The sequence below is a fragment of the Balaenoptera ricei genome, chromosome X (genome assembly GCF_028023285.1).
Source record: "Balaenoptera ricei isolate mBalRic1 chromosome X, mBalRic1.hap2, whole genome shotgun sequence".
NCBI lineage: Eukaryota > Metazoa > Chordata > Mammalia > Artiodactyla > Balaenopteridae > Balaenoptera > Balaenoptera ricei.
Window position 1 is genome coordinate 63,676,848 of NC_082660.1, and position 15,383 is coordinate 63,692,230.

At 39.2% G+C, this 15,383-nt stretch overlaps 1 protein-coding gene across 13 annotated transcripts in view; it reads left to right on the forward strand.

The window, feature by feature from the left end:
- The window catches only part of TAF1 (TATA-box binding protein associated factor 1), a 105,281-nt gene that overhangs the window by 68,092 nt on the left and 21,806 nt on the right, over window positions 1-15,383 (forward strand). For all 13 annotated transcript variants that reach the window (XR_009500366.1, XM_059911829.1, XM_059911839.1 and 10 more), the window contains 2 exons: window positions 14,390-14,457; window positions 14,802-14,918. Coding sequence is in view for 12 of the 13 variants with exons in the window: in XM_059911829.1 (XP_059767812.1) it covers window positions 14,390-14,457; window positions 14,802-14,918 (185 nt within the window). In the remaining variant the exon portion in view is untranslated. The remainder of the gene's footprint in view (window positions 1-14,389; window positions 14,458-14,801; window positions 14,919-15,383) is intronic.

A 15,383-nucleotide genomic window follows, 5' to 3' on the forward strand; every position in this document is an offset into this window, starting at 1 on the left:
TCTGTTTTGTTTTATGTGTTTGTTTATCCAATCTGCACTGTTACCACCAGATAGTATCACTGTGATCATTATTCAGACTTTATAATTTTAAATTCCTCTGCTAGACTATCTTCACCCAAGTATCCTAAATACACTCTAGGATCATTTTTGTTAGATTCTATCTTGTCCATAAATAGATAGGTAGGTAGGTAGATAATATTGACATTTTAATTTGTGGATTAATTTGAAGAGAGTGTATATCTTTATAATAATACGTTTCTTCATCTAGGAGCTCATGTTTCTTCATTTGTTCACATTTTCTTTTACCTCCCGCAACAAAAACTTCTAGGTTTTTTGTATAATTTCTAGGCATCTTTTGTTTATTTCTATATGTTTTATAGTTTTTGTTGCTATTGAGCATCTACTTTTTTCTTGTTGAGTTTTTCCCTAGTTAATTAATTAATTAATTTATAAATTTATTTTAATTTTGGCTGCATTGGGTCTTCGTTGCTGCACGTGGGCTTTCTCTAGTTTCAGCGAGCAGGGGCTACTCTTCATTGCGGTGCGCGGACTTCTCATTGCAGTGGCTTCTCTTGTTGCAGAGCATGGGCTCTAGGCACGTGGGCTTCAGTAGTTGCGGTGCGTGGGCTCAGTAGTCGTGGCGCACGAGCTTAGTTGCTCCACGGCATGTGGGATCTTCCCGGACCAGGGATCGAACCTGTTTCCCTTGCATTGGCAGGAGGATTCTTAACCACTGCACCACCAGGGAAGTCCCTATTCCTAGTTAATTTAAAAGTTTTGCTACTGTTGTACATGTGCTCCCCGCCCCCAAAGTGATTATTAAATCTAAAGGTTTCAATCAGTTTGAAGAATAGTATTGTTCATAGGTTAATATAATGCTTAAAGTATTTCTGTATACTAGTTTTTAAGTCTGTCCTTGAGACTACTCTGTAAGTTTGGCCATTAATAAATATTAAGGTTCTTTGTTTTTTTTTGTCAATGACTCTCCTTAGATTGGGGCCAAGATATAAGTATTCCTACATACAGGTTAAGTCTCTCACATCACTGAAGAGAATAAAATCTCTTTTGATCATAAAAATGGTAAAATCTACACAACATAACAATTTACCTTTTTTAACCATTTTTAAGTTTACAATTCAGTGGCATTAAGTACACTCACAGTGTTGTGCAACCATCACCACTATCAATTTCCAGAACCTTTTCATCATCCCAGACAGAAACTCAGTACTCATTAAACAGTCACCACATTCTCCCATTCCCCCAGTTCTTGGTAACCTCTATTCTACTTTCTGTCTGTGAATTTGCCTCTTCTAGGTACCTCATATGAATGGAATCATACAGTACATAGAATATTTGTCCTTTTGTGTCTGGCTTGTATTTCACTTTGCATAATGTTTCCAAGGTTCAACCATCCATGTTGTAGCATGGATGAGGATTTCTTTTTTTTCTTTTCTTTTCTTTTTTCTTTTAAACGAATATGTAACGTCTCTCTCCTATTCTTTACCTGCCATTCATGCCTCACTTAGCTTTAATCTGGTTCTACCCTGCCCGGCATACCAAGTGAACAGTATTACATAATTGCCTGGTATAGTGGGCACTTTTCAAGTCCTTATCTTGACCTCACCCCAGTATTTGACATTACTGACCCTTTCTTCCTTGAAACTGTAGTATGATTGGCTTCATAACAACTTTCAGCTCTTACTTTCCTCCTACCTCTTTGACCATTCCTTTTCAATCTCCTTTACTGAATGTTCTTCTGCCTGTTCCTACAACTTTAATTACTACCTCTTCCCTGATGACTCTCAACTCTATTCTGGGGAAAGATCTATATATATCCCAACCACCTGCTGAACATTTCCTGTTGGATGTCCCAGTGGAACTTGAAACATGCTTCAAACTGAGTGTTCTTCCAACCTTTCTCTATTCCAGTTTTCTCCCTCTGTCCTTTACTTGACTCACTCCTTTACTGTTTCCAATCTGGGTTGAATGAGGTACTAGCGTCACTGAGTAGCTACATCTGGAAACCTCAGAGTTATTTTTGATTCTTTCCCTTGAATAAATCCCCAACTTCCAGCATATCACTAAAACCCTCATTATATTTTGCCTAAATTATTACAATAAGTAGTCACCTGGCCAGTGTCCCAGCCTTTAGACTTATCTCTTTCTAACCTATCATTCACATTCCTGTCAGATAGACCTCTTTAATAATTCATACTTACAAAAAGGTCAAACAATACAGAAATAGATAGAATTAAATATTAAAGCTTCTTCCGGAAACACTGCTTTGGGAAAGATCCCCAGTGTTCTCCTTACTTGCTGCAAGTGGTAAATCCATCCTTCTCCTGGGAAAAAAAAACAAACAAACACTTGTTCCTGCCCTCCCGCTCCTATCTCCCATAGTTTTATTCCCTAGAGGTAACAGTTTGGCGTATATCTGTCTATACTTTTTTCTGTACTTATACAAAACATGTTAAGTAATTACACATAAATAGTTTTTAACTTTTGGGGTTTTTTTTACAAAAATTGTCATTTTTATAGATAATTAGTCTGTAAGTTGCTCTCTTTGCTCATGAATATATCCTGATCCTCTTTTTTAAGCTTCCATTTTGAAATAATTTTAGACTCAAGAAATTACAAAAATAGTGTAGAGTCCTATATACCCTTCACCCACCTTCCTCCAATGGTGACATCTTACATAGCTGTGGTTCAATATCAAAATCAGGAAATTGATATTGATGCATTACCATTAACTAGATTACAGACCTTATTCAATTTGCACCTTTAAAAAAATGTATATTCATTTGTGCATGTGTATAGTTTTATGCAGTTTTATGCCATCACACCACCACCACCACCATCAAGGTTTAGAACTGGTCTGTCATCACAAAAGAACTCCCTGACGCTACCCCTTTGCCTCCATGTCCCTCCACGTGCACCCACCGTTCTCCTTGTTCCCTGGCAACCTCTTTGCTCTTCTCCATCTCTATAGTTTTGAAACTTGAGCATGTTATATAAAGAATAATATAATATTTTTGAGATTGATTTTTTTCACTAAATATAATTCTCTTGAGATCCATCCAGATTATTGTGTGTGTCAGTAGTTAATTTTTTAAATTGTTGAGTAGTGTTCCATCTCACTAGAGTTTGTTCAACCATTCAATCATTGAAAGACATTCAGTTTTCCAGTATTTTGCTATTATGAATAAAGCTGCTGTGAACATTAGTGTACAGGATTTTGTGTGAATATAAATTTTCATTTCTCTGGGATAAATGCTTAAGAATATGATGGTAGATGCATGTGTGGTTTTGTGAGAAACTGCTGTACTCTTCCAGAGTGCCCATACCACTTTGCATTCCCACCAACAATGTATGAATCATCGTTTCTCTGCAGTATTTAGTATTACCACTATTTTAAAAAATTGTATTCATTCATCTATCTCATTGTGTTTTTACTTTGCATTCCCCTCATGGCTGTTGATGTTAAACATCTTTTCATGTGATTATTTGCCATCCATATATTTTCTTTGGTGAAGTGTCTGTTCATTTCTTTGCCCTGGTTTTAATTGCGTTGTTTTCTTATGATTAATGAGTTTTGAGGGTTCTTTATAGGTACGCCCTTTATTAGATATATGATTAGATATATGATTTTTTTTTTTTGGCTGCGTTGGGTCTGCATTGCTTCTCGTGGGCTTTCTCTAGTTGCGGCGAGCGGGGGCTACTCGTTCGTTACGGTGCGCGGGCTTCTCATTGCAGTGGCTTCTCTTGTTGGTGGAGCACAGGCTCTAGGCTCACAGGCTTCAGCAGTTGCAGCACGCGGGCTTCAGTAGTTGTGGCTCACGAGCTCTAGAGCACAGGCTCAGTAGTTGTGGCGCATGGGCTTAGTTGCTTCGCGGCATGTGGGGTCTTCCCAGACCAGGGCTCGAACCCATGTCCCCTGCATTGGCAGGCGGATTCTTAACCACTGCACCACCAGGGAAGTCCCTAGATATATGATTTACAAAGATTTTTTTCTAGCCTGTGTCTTTTCTTTTCAGTCTTTTGACAGTAACTTTGGAAGAGCATAAATGTTTAATTTTGATGAAATCCAATTTATCAATTTTTTCTTTTTGGACTGTGCTTCCGGTATGTCTCTAAGAAGTCTTTGCTTAACCCAAGGTCACAAAGGTTTTCTCTTATTGTTGTACATTTAAATCCATGATCCATTTTTTAAAAAATTAATTAATTTATTTATTTTTGGCTGCGTTGGGTCTTCATTGCTACATGCGGGCTTTCTCTAGTTGTGGCAAGCGGGGGCTACTCTTTGTTGCGGTGCGCAGGCTTCTCATTGCGGTGGCTTCTCTTGTTGCAGAGCACAGGCTCTAGGCACGCGGGCTTCAGTAGTTGTGGCGCGTGGGCTCAGTAGTTGTGGCGCATGGGCTTAGTTGCTCCACGGCATGTGGGAACTTCCCGGACCAGGGCTTGAATCCGTGTCCCCTGCATTGGCAGGCAGATTCTTAACCACTGCGCCACCAGGGAAGCCCCATGACCCATTTTGAATTTATTTTTATATATGGCATGAGATTTAGGTTGAGGTTCATTTTCTTTTTGCCTGTGGATGTCCAATTGGTCCATTATTGTTTGTTGAGAAGACTGTTCTTACTCCAGTGAGTTGCTGTGAGCACCTTTGTAAAAAATCAGTTAAATGTGTGGGTCTGTTTCTGGGTTTACTTTGTTCCGCTGACCTATGTATCTGTCCCTCTGCACATTGCTGTGATTACTGTAGCTATGTAGTAAGTCTTATCATCAGGTAGAGTGATTCCTTTCACTTTATTCTTTTTCTAAATTGTTTTCTTATTCTTTTGCCTTTCCACGTAAATGTTAGAAGAATCTTGTCTATATCTACAAAAAAGTCTTGCTGCGATTTTGATAGGAATTGAGTTAAACCTATAGATCAATTAGGGGAGAATTGACATCTTTACTGATCCTGTCTTATTGTTAGTACATAGAGATCTCTATCATTCTTTTTAATACATTCCATAGCATAAATATATATATATATATATATATATCATAATTGATATCCTTGCACATTTGTAGGAATATTTTTGTAGGAAATTTCGATAGATGTTCTAAAATTGTGTTCCAAAAGGGCCATACCTGTTTATAATAAAAATAACAGTGAAGGAGAATGCCTGTTTCCCTACAGCCTGTCCAACACTGGAGATTATCAGTGTTTTAAAATCTTTGCCAAATTATTTCTGTAAAATTCAGGTATATAACTTAAACTAAAATTTTCCATCATAAAAAAGTTACATGTGCATTTAAAAAAAGCAAACCATATAGAATTGTATATAGTGAAAAGGAAAAATCTCCCTGTCCTTCTCCTTTACCCATCCCATTCTCCAGAGTAGTGTTAGTTTTGGTGTGAAGCATTCTGGGCCTTTTTCTGTACACACCATATACTTTTTCTTTTTTTGACAAATGAAAGCATATATTCTGTTCTACAATTTTCGTTTTTCAGTTGACATTATATTATGGACAATTTTTCATTCATCTAAGTATGTGATCTTGTTTAAGTAAAATCTGTTCATATGTGACTCAAAAAGGCAAAAGAGTGAACTGAATATCATTTTGAATGTTTCTGGAAAAAAAATCTAAATTGGATTTCTACTTTGCTTTTAAAAATACTGTGGCTGCTTGCTATGGAGAACAGTATGGAGGTTCCTTAAAAAAAACTAAAAATAGAGTTACCATATGATCCAGCAATTCCACTCCTGGGCATTTATCTGGAAAAGATGAAAACTCTAATTCAAAAAGATACATGCAAGGGGACTTCTCTGGTGGTCCAGTGGTTAAGACTCCACGCTTCCACTGCAGGGAGCATGAGTTCAATCCCTTGTCGGGGAACTAAGATCCCATATGCTGCACGGCACAGCGAGAAAAAAAAAAAAGATACATGCACCCCAATGTTTATAGCAGCACTATTTACAATAGCCAAGACATGGAAGCAATGTCCATCAACAGATGAATGGGTAAAGAAGATGTAATATATATATACACACATACATACACACAATTGAATATTACTCAGCCATAAAAAAGAATGAAGTAATGCCATTTGTAGCAACATGGGATGGACCTGGAGATTATCATACTAAATGTAGTAAGTCAGACAGAGAAAGACAAATATCGTATGATATCACTTATATGTGGAATCTAAAAAAATGATGCAAAAGAACTTATTTACAAAACAGAAATAGACTCACAGACATAGAAAACAAATTTACAATTACCAAAGGGGGAAGGTGGGGGGAGGGATAAATTAGGAGTTTGGGATTAACAGATGCACACTACTGTATATAAAATAGATAATCAACAAGGACCTACTGTATAGTACAGGGAACTATATTCAATATCTTGTAATAATCTATAATGAAAAAGAATCTGAAAAGAATAGATATATATAGATGTATAATGGAATCACTTTGCTGTACACCTGAAACTATCGCAACATTGTAAATCAATTGTACTTCAATTTTAAAAAAATACTGTGGCTGCTACTATGTATAAAAAGGGTACAATGATATATTGTATGGCACAGGGAATACAGCCAATACTTTATAATTAAATGGAGTATAATCGATAAAAATTTTGAATTAAATGGAGTATAATCGATAAAAATTTTGAATTACTATGTTATACACCTGAAACTAATATATAAATCAACTATACCTCAATAAAATGTGTGTGTGTGTGTGTGTGTGTGTGTGTGTGTATGTATATATAAATAAATACTGTGGTTGAAGTAGAGGGAGATTGCCCAGTGGTAATTGTCTTTTGACATTTCATTTCTGTGAGAATACTTGTTTGTTGTTCAAGAATTCATTATCTGCTTAAGTTTGATAGGGAATAGACATAAGATGTCCATAAGTTACTAGCCCTCTTCTCTTACGTACTGTATTGAGCTAGTAAATAGTGATATAGCAATCTGTTAACAAGGCATCATCTCACTGAAAGTCCTGTACTTATGGTGAGCGAGATATTATAATATGCTAGAAAACAAATATGCACCAGAAAGTGTTAAGGCTACAACAAAGCCCACATTTCCAAAAACAGCATTTGGGAAAATAAAAATTATTATTTATTAAAAGAAAAAGGAGATATAGAAAAATAGGCTTTCTGTCAGCCTAGGAGTTTCTGTAATGTATTGTCAAGGCAGTGTATTTTTTGTGGTGCCAGGAGAAACAAAACAAAACCTTATTACCGGGCTTCCCTGGTGGCGCATTGGTTGAGAATCTGCCTGCCAATGCAGAGGACACAGGTTTGAGCCCTGGTCTGGGAAGATCCCGCATGCCGCGGAGCAACTGGGCCCGTGAGCCACAACTACTGAGCCTGCGCGTCTGGGGCCTGTGCTCCGCAGCAAGAGAGGCTGCGATAGTGAGAGGCCCGCGCACCGCGATGAAGAGTGGCCCCCACTCGCCACAACTAGAAGAAAGCCCTCACACAGAAACGAAGACCCAACACAGCCATAAATAAATAAATAAATAAAAATTAAAAAAAAAAACCTTATTACCGTGAAGGATATAAATCAATATTAACTTCCCCGTGTTTATTCTATATAAGCTATTACAGTTGGCATCATGTAGAGGTAGGTGAAGAGTATAGAAAGAAAAATGGGCACAGAAAGAAAAATGGCCTAAATCTAATAAGTGATTGCTGTAAGCTCCATGGAGGCAGGAACCATGTCTGTCTCATATCCCCAGTGTGTAGGATAATGCTTGGCACATAGTAAACACTCAGTAAATATCTGTTGAATGAACTAACGGCCAAAGAAAGAGGTGCAGTACCAAGAAAAAGTGGAGAGTGGTGCTGTAGAAGCTTGGGCTTAGAGAATTTCAAGGAAAAGTGAACGTCAATTGCATATGTAACAGCACTTCTAGGGTTGAGTCTGAAAAATGTTGAGTGGATTTGGCAGTTAGCATATCACTGTTGACCTGATGAAAACAGTTTCAAAGAAGTGTTCTTTAACACTGCCTCATTCTCTGACACAGTTGCTACTTTCTCTACGATCCCTTAGTGCTTGGTATGTTATTGAAATTATGAGTTTGTGTATATTTATCTTCCATGAAGCCTTGAAAGGGCATCAAGCACGAGGACTTATCTCTTGTTTTTTGTTTGTTTTGTTCTGTTTTTTATTTATGTATCTTTGTATCATCAGAGCCTAGCACTATACCTGGCTTACAGTAAGTACTTAAAAATGAAGAGTTAGGCTGTTATAAATTTTATTCTTCAAGAAAAGGTGTTTTGAATTGTCTATATTGTTATTTTTCTAATTGTTGTAGAAATACGAGATGAGTGTGTTTAGCTAAGGCTATGTATGTATTTTTTAAGTTGCTAAATGGAATGGTCCATTTGGGGGAAAAAAGTATTTTAACGTTCTTTGGGACTTTTAACGAGGTAGGTCCTGAATGTAAATCCTACCCATGCCCAGTGAGATTTATTACCCCAGTTCCCCTCTGGATTTTCTAGCTTCTTGAGTTTCTAGTCCTGATTCTGAGTAAAGTTCTGTTACAGTGGTTTGAGAGCTCAAACCTTTTATCTTGGAAACTAAACATCTTAATTTGCATTTGATCTACGTCATACCTAATGTAAAGAGCCTAGCTACAGTCTGAAAGGTTAGATTTACTTCTCTTTTTACCTTTTCTGGACCTAGTTTGAGATAAATATCTAAGAATTGGGGGAGCCCAAGCTCATCTTTTTTGGGATCTGTGGACTATGCATAATTGAATTTAGTAATTCTAGTTTCTTTAGGAATTAGCTGTGCAGATTTTTCCTTTTTTTCTTTTTAAATCTGGCACTGATTTTTTTTAAAGCTTTCTACTGCTACTGAGATTTTATTTTTTAATTTTAATGATTCACATTGCAACACATGCATATCCCCCACACCGTTCACTGTCAGGATAATAATTTATGCTTGTTTTGGCACAGTGCTTATCTTCTTAGGAGGAAGGTTATTTTTAGTATTTGTGGAAATGTTCTCAAAGGAAATAGGAGCTTAGAAGTGATCACAAACCCCCTTCTCTTGGTTGTGCAGGACTGCTCACCAACTCAACTGGTATTTTTCTCTGAAACCTTTTAGATAGCAATAATACTTGTTTTCCCTCTCTAACTGGAACCACAAAGCTTGTAACTTTCTTCTCTTCTCCTGACATTACTAAAGAGGGAAATTAACTTAGAAATGACAAAAGGAATTTTCTTTGATTTTGGTGGAATATCAACTTTCCAAAGCTGTCATTGGAATTATCACTATTTAAGGACATTTGATTTGAATTACATGTGATTCTGTAGGCTACTGCCAATCCTTATGAATGAGGCAAAGTATAAATATAAATATATTTCTTTGATATTTACAGTTGCTTTGCCATGATTTACTAAATAAGGAGAGAGAAGAAAAACAAAATATATTCAGAAAAACATACATTTTTGCAAATGGGTCACTTGTTCTCCTGTAGGGCACAGTGATAATTCATAGACGGTTTTATCTTTCACATTCATTTTCATGTCATCCTGGAAATTACTCTTCATAAATTCTGATTTTCTGTATAGTAATCCTTTAGGGACCGGGAAATTGGAATTCAGTTTCTGCCTCCTCTTTTTCCCCCCACAGTAGCCACAGTATCTTTATTATTCCCGCAGAGGCCCTGTTGTCTGTGTATGTCTTTTCACTGGATGACTCTTTTCTTCCTAAGCTGTGAAACTTAAAGCTGATCATCCTACTTTTATTTGTTTGTTTATTTATTTATTTTTGGCTGCATTGAGTCTTCGTTGCTGTGCACAGGCTTTCTCTAGTTGCGGCGAGCGGGGGCTACTCTTCATGGCGGTGCACGGGCTTCTCATTGCGGTGGCTTCTCATTGCGGAGCACGGGCTCTAGGCGCGCAGGCTTCAGTAGTTGTGGCACGTGGGCTCAGTAGTTGTGGCTCGCGAGCTCTAGAGCACAGGCTCAGTAGTTGTGGCGCACGGGCTTAGCTGCTCCACGGCATGTGGGGTCTTCCTGGACCAGGGCTTGAACCCATGTCCCCTGCGTTTGCAGGTGGATTCTCAACCATTGCGCCACCAGGGAAGCCCTGATCATCCTACTTTTAGTAAGCACCTGATTGCTGCAGAATATAGAGCAATATTTTTAGCATTATGCAGATGGTTATGGACCCCTTTGAGAATCTGATGGAAAACTATGGATCTTCTACTCAGAAAAATATGTATTATATACAGAATTCTGTTTACAGTTTCAGGAGGTTCATGGATCTCTCTCATTACCACTCCATTCAAGAATTTCTGGTATAGGGACTTTCCTGGTGGCACAGTGGTTGAGAATCCGCCTGCAAATGCAGGGGACATGGGTTCAAGCCCTGGTCCAGGAAGACCCTACATGCCGTGGAGCAGCTAAGCCCGTGTGCCACAACTACTGAGCCTGTGCTCTAGAGCTCGCGAGCCACAACTACTGAGCCCGCGTGCCACAACTACTGAAGCCTGCGCGCCTAGAGCCCGTGCTCCGCAGCGAGAAGCCACCACAATGAGAAGCCCACGCACCACAACAAAGAGTAGCCCCCGCTCACTGCCCGTGTGCAGCAACGAAGACCCAATGCAGCCATAAATAAATAAATAAATGAACAAACAAATAAAGAATTTCCGGTATAGGTAGGGTTAAGAAAATATCTGTGTATTTTTATCCTTTTTTGGTGGTGTTAACAGTGGTTTGCCAACTCCACCACCATCTTTCATCCGAAATATTATACTTCAGTGCCACTTTGCATATAGTAGAGTAATAGAGTTAAATAGCTGAAACCCTTGTAGCTCTTGAGAGCATGGACTGTGAAAAACTGAGAACAGACACAGCTAGTAATCAAAACACACAGAGAAGTATCTCAGCTATATAAGTAAGTGTATTTTTTTATATTCTGGGGGCTTTATTAGTGGGTATTTTATTTTTTTAGGTTTTTTTTTAATATAAATTTATTTTATTTATTTATTTATCTTTGGCTTCATTGGGTCTTCGTTTCTGCACACGGGCTCTCTCTAGTTGCAGCAAGCGGGGGCTATTCTTCGTTGGGGTGCATGGGCTTCTCATTGCGGTGGCTTCTCTTGTTACAGAGCATGGGCTGTAGGCGCACGGGCTTCAGTAGTTGTGGCGCACGGGCTTAGTTGCTCCGTGGCATGTGGGATCTTCCCAGACCAGGGCTCGAACCTGTGTCCCCTGAATTGACAGGCGGATTCTTTTTTTTTTTTAAACATGACACAGAAAGCAGGTAGGAATTTTTTTTTTATAGCTACTTTTATTTTTATTTATTTATTTATTTTTGGCTGTGCTGGGTCCTCGGTTCGTGCGAGGGCTTTCTCTAGTCGCGGCAAGTGGGGGCCACTCCTCATCGCGGTGCGGGGACCGCTCTTCATCGCGGTGCGCGGGCCTTTCACTATCGCGGCCCCTCCCGTTGCGGGGCACAGGCTCCAGACGCGCAGGCTCAGTAGTTGTGGCTCACGGGCCCAGCCGCTCCGCGGCATGTGGGATCCTCCCAGACCAGGGCTCGAACCCGTGTCCCCTGCATTAGCAGGCAGATTCTCAACCACTGCGCCACCAGGGAAGCCCGTGGGTATTTATTTAGAGTTGTGTGTTGCAAAGAAAATGGGCGACGAAGAGGTCACATCTTTTAAATGGTTTAAAGTAAGAGAAAACTTTGCAAATGTATAAAACTAATTTTTCCTTGTATTATGAGAGCATTGAGATATTGAAAGGGTTGGTTTATGTTTAGGCTTCAAAACTGAAGAGCTGAATTCTTAATCTATAGGCTGGAATTTGAGCGATGAGTCAGGTAGGTAGGTATAAGAGCCAGGATACTGCAATAAGCTGATGTTGTACTGGCTTGGTGAAGGAGGGCTCTAACCTGTATGCAGCCTGTTTTCTCTAACATCATGCATTTCTATCAACATGAAAGCTTGTCTGATAACTTTTGCAGTCTGTCTCCGTCAGTACTTTGAGGACCAACCTACTGGTGGCCCTAGAAGATTAGAACTCAGAAACTTCAGCTTCGGTCTTCTTGTCACTCAAACTATTCTTGACTGTGAGCCAGCTCTGGCTGTCTTTCTACGTGTCCTGAATATCTTTTGGTTGACTGCGTTTTCTTTCTGGTTTGTGTTTGGCACAGTCAGCTTGTGTGAGGACACAACTTTACTTATCTTTTATAAAGACTAGATGACCTGGGACTTCCCTGGTGGCTCAGTGGTTAAGAATCCGCCTGCCAATGCAGGGGACACGGGTTCGTGCCCTGGTCCAGGAAGATCCCACGTGCCGCGGAGCAACTAAGCCTGTGCACCACAACTACTGAGCCCGAGTGCCACAATTACTGAAGCCCGCGCGCCTAGAGCCCGTGCTCCGCAACAAGAGAAGCCACTGCAATGAGAAGCCTGCGCACCGCAACGAAGAGAGCAGCCCCCCGCTCGCCGCAACTAGAGAAAGCCCGCGCGCAGCAACAAAGACCCAACGCAGCCATAAATAAATAAATTCATTAATTAAAAAAAAAAGAACAGATGACCTATGCTTGTGAGAGATTTTAACTGAAGGAGACTTATTTATTTGTATAATAGCTTGCAATAATCAGAGTAGTTACAGCACGAAAACTTCACATGTGGTATATTTTTTATCCTTTACATCCTGATAAATAGTAGATTTAATTCAAGCATCACCTCCTCTGTGAAGCCTTTCCTAATTCTTCTTTCCTTCTTACATCCCAGAATTGGCCACTTCCTCCTCTGTGCCTCTGCTGAGCCCTGTATAGATTTTTTCACTGCATTGTATTGCCCCATTTGTTTATAGTCTATCTCACTGTGCTAGACCATAACTTCTTGAGGATATGGTCTATATCTTACTCCTTTCTGTGTCTAGTGCCTGGCGCCTAGAAGGTACTCAAAAATGTTTTATGAATGAGTAGGTGAATGAACAGTATGTTACAGACTATTATAAAGCACTTAAGGCAGGGAATAAAAAGTCAGATGTTTTCAGGGTCCAGGCGTAAATGAGTTAAGCAGACCTGGTAGGGACCAACGTAACCTGGGAAACACATGCCTTATCTAAAAGGGACAGCTGCTACTCAGATCCAGCCCATCGGTGCATTATGAGAATGCTAACCCTGTGTTGCCACATCTTTCACTTTTTTAAGAGAAGCCAGACATTTGGGTTTTTATATGAAATCTCTTGATTGTTAAATGTTGCCAACTAAGATTTTTTTTAACTTTTTATTGACGTATAGTTTACGTACAGAAAAGTATATATTATGAGTGCACAGCTCAATCCATTTTCACAAACTGAAGTGATTTTTTTTAATTGAAGTATAATTGACCTACAGCAGTATGTTAGTTCCAGGTGTACAATACAATGATTTGACATTTCTGCACATTATGAAACGATGACCACCTGAACTGATTTTTTTGTGAGCCAAATAAAACTGGATTGACCTGCAAGCCACCAGTTTGCAACTTGTGACAAAAACTGTATGGGGAGCTGTGTAGTTTGGTTAAGAATCACCTAATAGATTAAAGTATCTTAAAGAGACACATCAGTCAAATGCCGTGTGTGGACCTTATTTGGATTATGATTCCAAAAAATCAAATGTAAAAGAACATTTGTAAAACAGTTGGGGAAATTTGAATGTTGACTGGCTGTTTAATAATATTAAAGAATTATTGTTAACTATTTTAGGTGTAATACAGCTGGTTTTTCTTTTTTAAATAGACTTTATTTTTTAGAGCAGTTAGAGCAAAATTGAGCAGAAGGTACAGAGAGTTCCCATATACCCTGTGCGCCTACACGTGCTCAGCCTCCCCTGTTATCAACGTCCCCCACTAAGTTGGTAAATTTGTTACAATCAATGAACCTACATTGACACATCATTATCACCCAAAGTCCATAGTTTACATTAGGGTTCACTCTGGGTATTGTACATTCTGTGGGTTTTGACAGATGTATAGTGACATGTATCTACCATTATAGTATCATACATAGTTATTTTTTTAAAGAGTCCTTAAAGACACATACTGAACAATTTATGGATGAAATGAAATGCTGGAATTTGCTTCAGAATAATTTGGGAAGTGTCAAAGTTGGTGTAAATGAAACAGGATTGACCATGTATTGATAATCATTGACACTGAGTAATGGATGGGTACATGGGAGTTCATTTTATTAGTGTCTCTGTATTTGTATGTATTTGAAATTTTCCACCTCCAAAAGTAGAGCAAGAGTCCAAGTTAAAGCTGAAGCATGATTCTTTGGATCTAGGATAATGGGACACTACCACTGGTGACAATGTAAATTTCTGGAACTGAAGTCTGCAAAGGTAATGGCATTCTCTTCATTTTTAGGGCCTGAAAGTCAGTATACCAAGACTGCTCAGGAGATTGTGAACGTCTGTTACCAGACATTGACTGAGGTAAGTGGTAAAGAGGAGGTCCCCTTAGGATCTAGCTTTCTGGAATCCCTTTGTTCCCTAGAGTGATGAAGAGGCCTTCTCTGCCTATCCTGTTTTAAAACGTAATATCCCACCCCAAACCTCAACCCACATCCCTTATTTCCTTCCCTGCTTTATTTTCTTACCTAGCACTAAATGTTTTTAATAAACTATGTAATTATTTACTTTAATTACCATATGTGTCCTGCCACTAGAATAGAAGCTCCTCGAAGACAAGGATTTTCATTTGCTCCTTTTACAACTTTTGTATCCCCAGTGTCTAAAACAAATGTTGAATGAATTCACTAATTTTCTTTATTTCTCAGTATGATGAGCATTTGACTCAACTTGAGAAGGATATTTGCACAGCTAAAGAAGCAGCTTTGGAGGAAGCAGAATTAGAAAGCTTGGACCCAATGACCCCAGGGCCTTACACACCTCAGGTGAGTCTGAGGCCTAGAAGCTTCCTCTTACAGTTTTCTTTTTGGTTTGGGAACTTGGGAGCATGTTAACAGATGTATTTACTGAGATACCCTTCTTCTCTGTCCTTCCTCTTCATATGCCTTTCGTGTGCTTTCTTGTCTTCTCAAAGGCTAAGGTGAGTGAGGGCCGTGGGTCTTGGTAGCCTTGTTGAATCCAGAAGAGACAGATATGGGATGAATGAATGGGGTGGGGTCTTAGTTGTTTAGGCAGTATTTAGGAATACCAGATTCCTGACTACCATAGCCAGAGGCATTCTCTTGAGTCTCTGGAGCTCCCTTGCCTCATGCATTGGGGTTCTAGGACATCCCTAGAGTATAGACATGGGCCACATTGTTCCTGTGCCTTATGGATGCCTGATTACTCATTCCCTCTGAGATATCTCAGTGTAGCTCAGATGTCACCCATTTTCCTGGATTGACTCACTC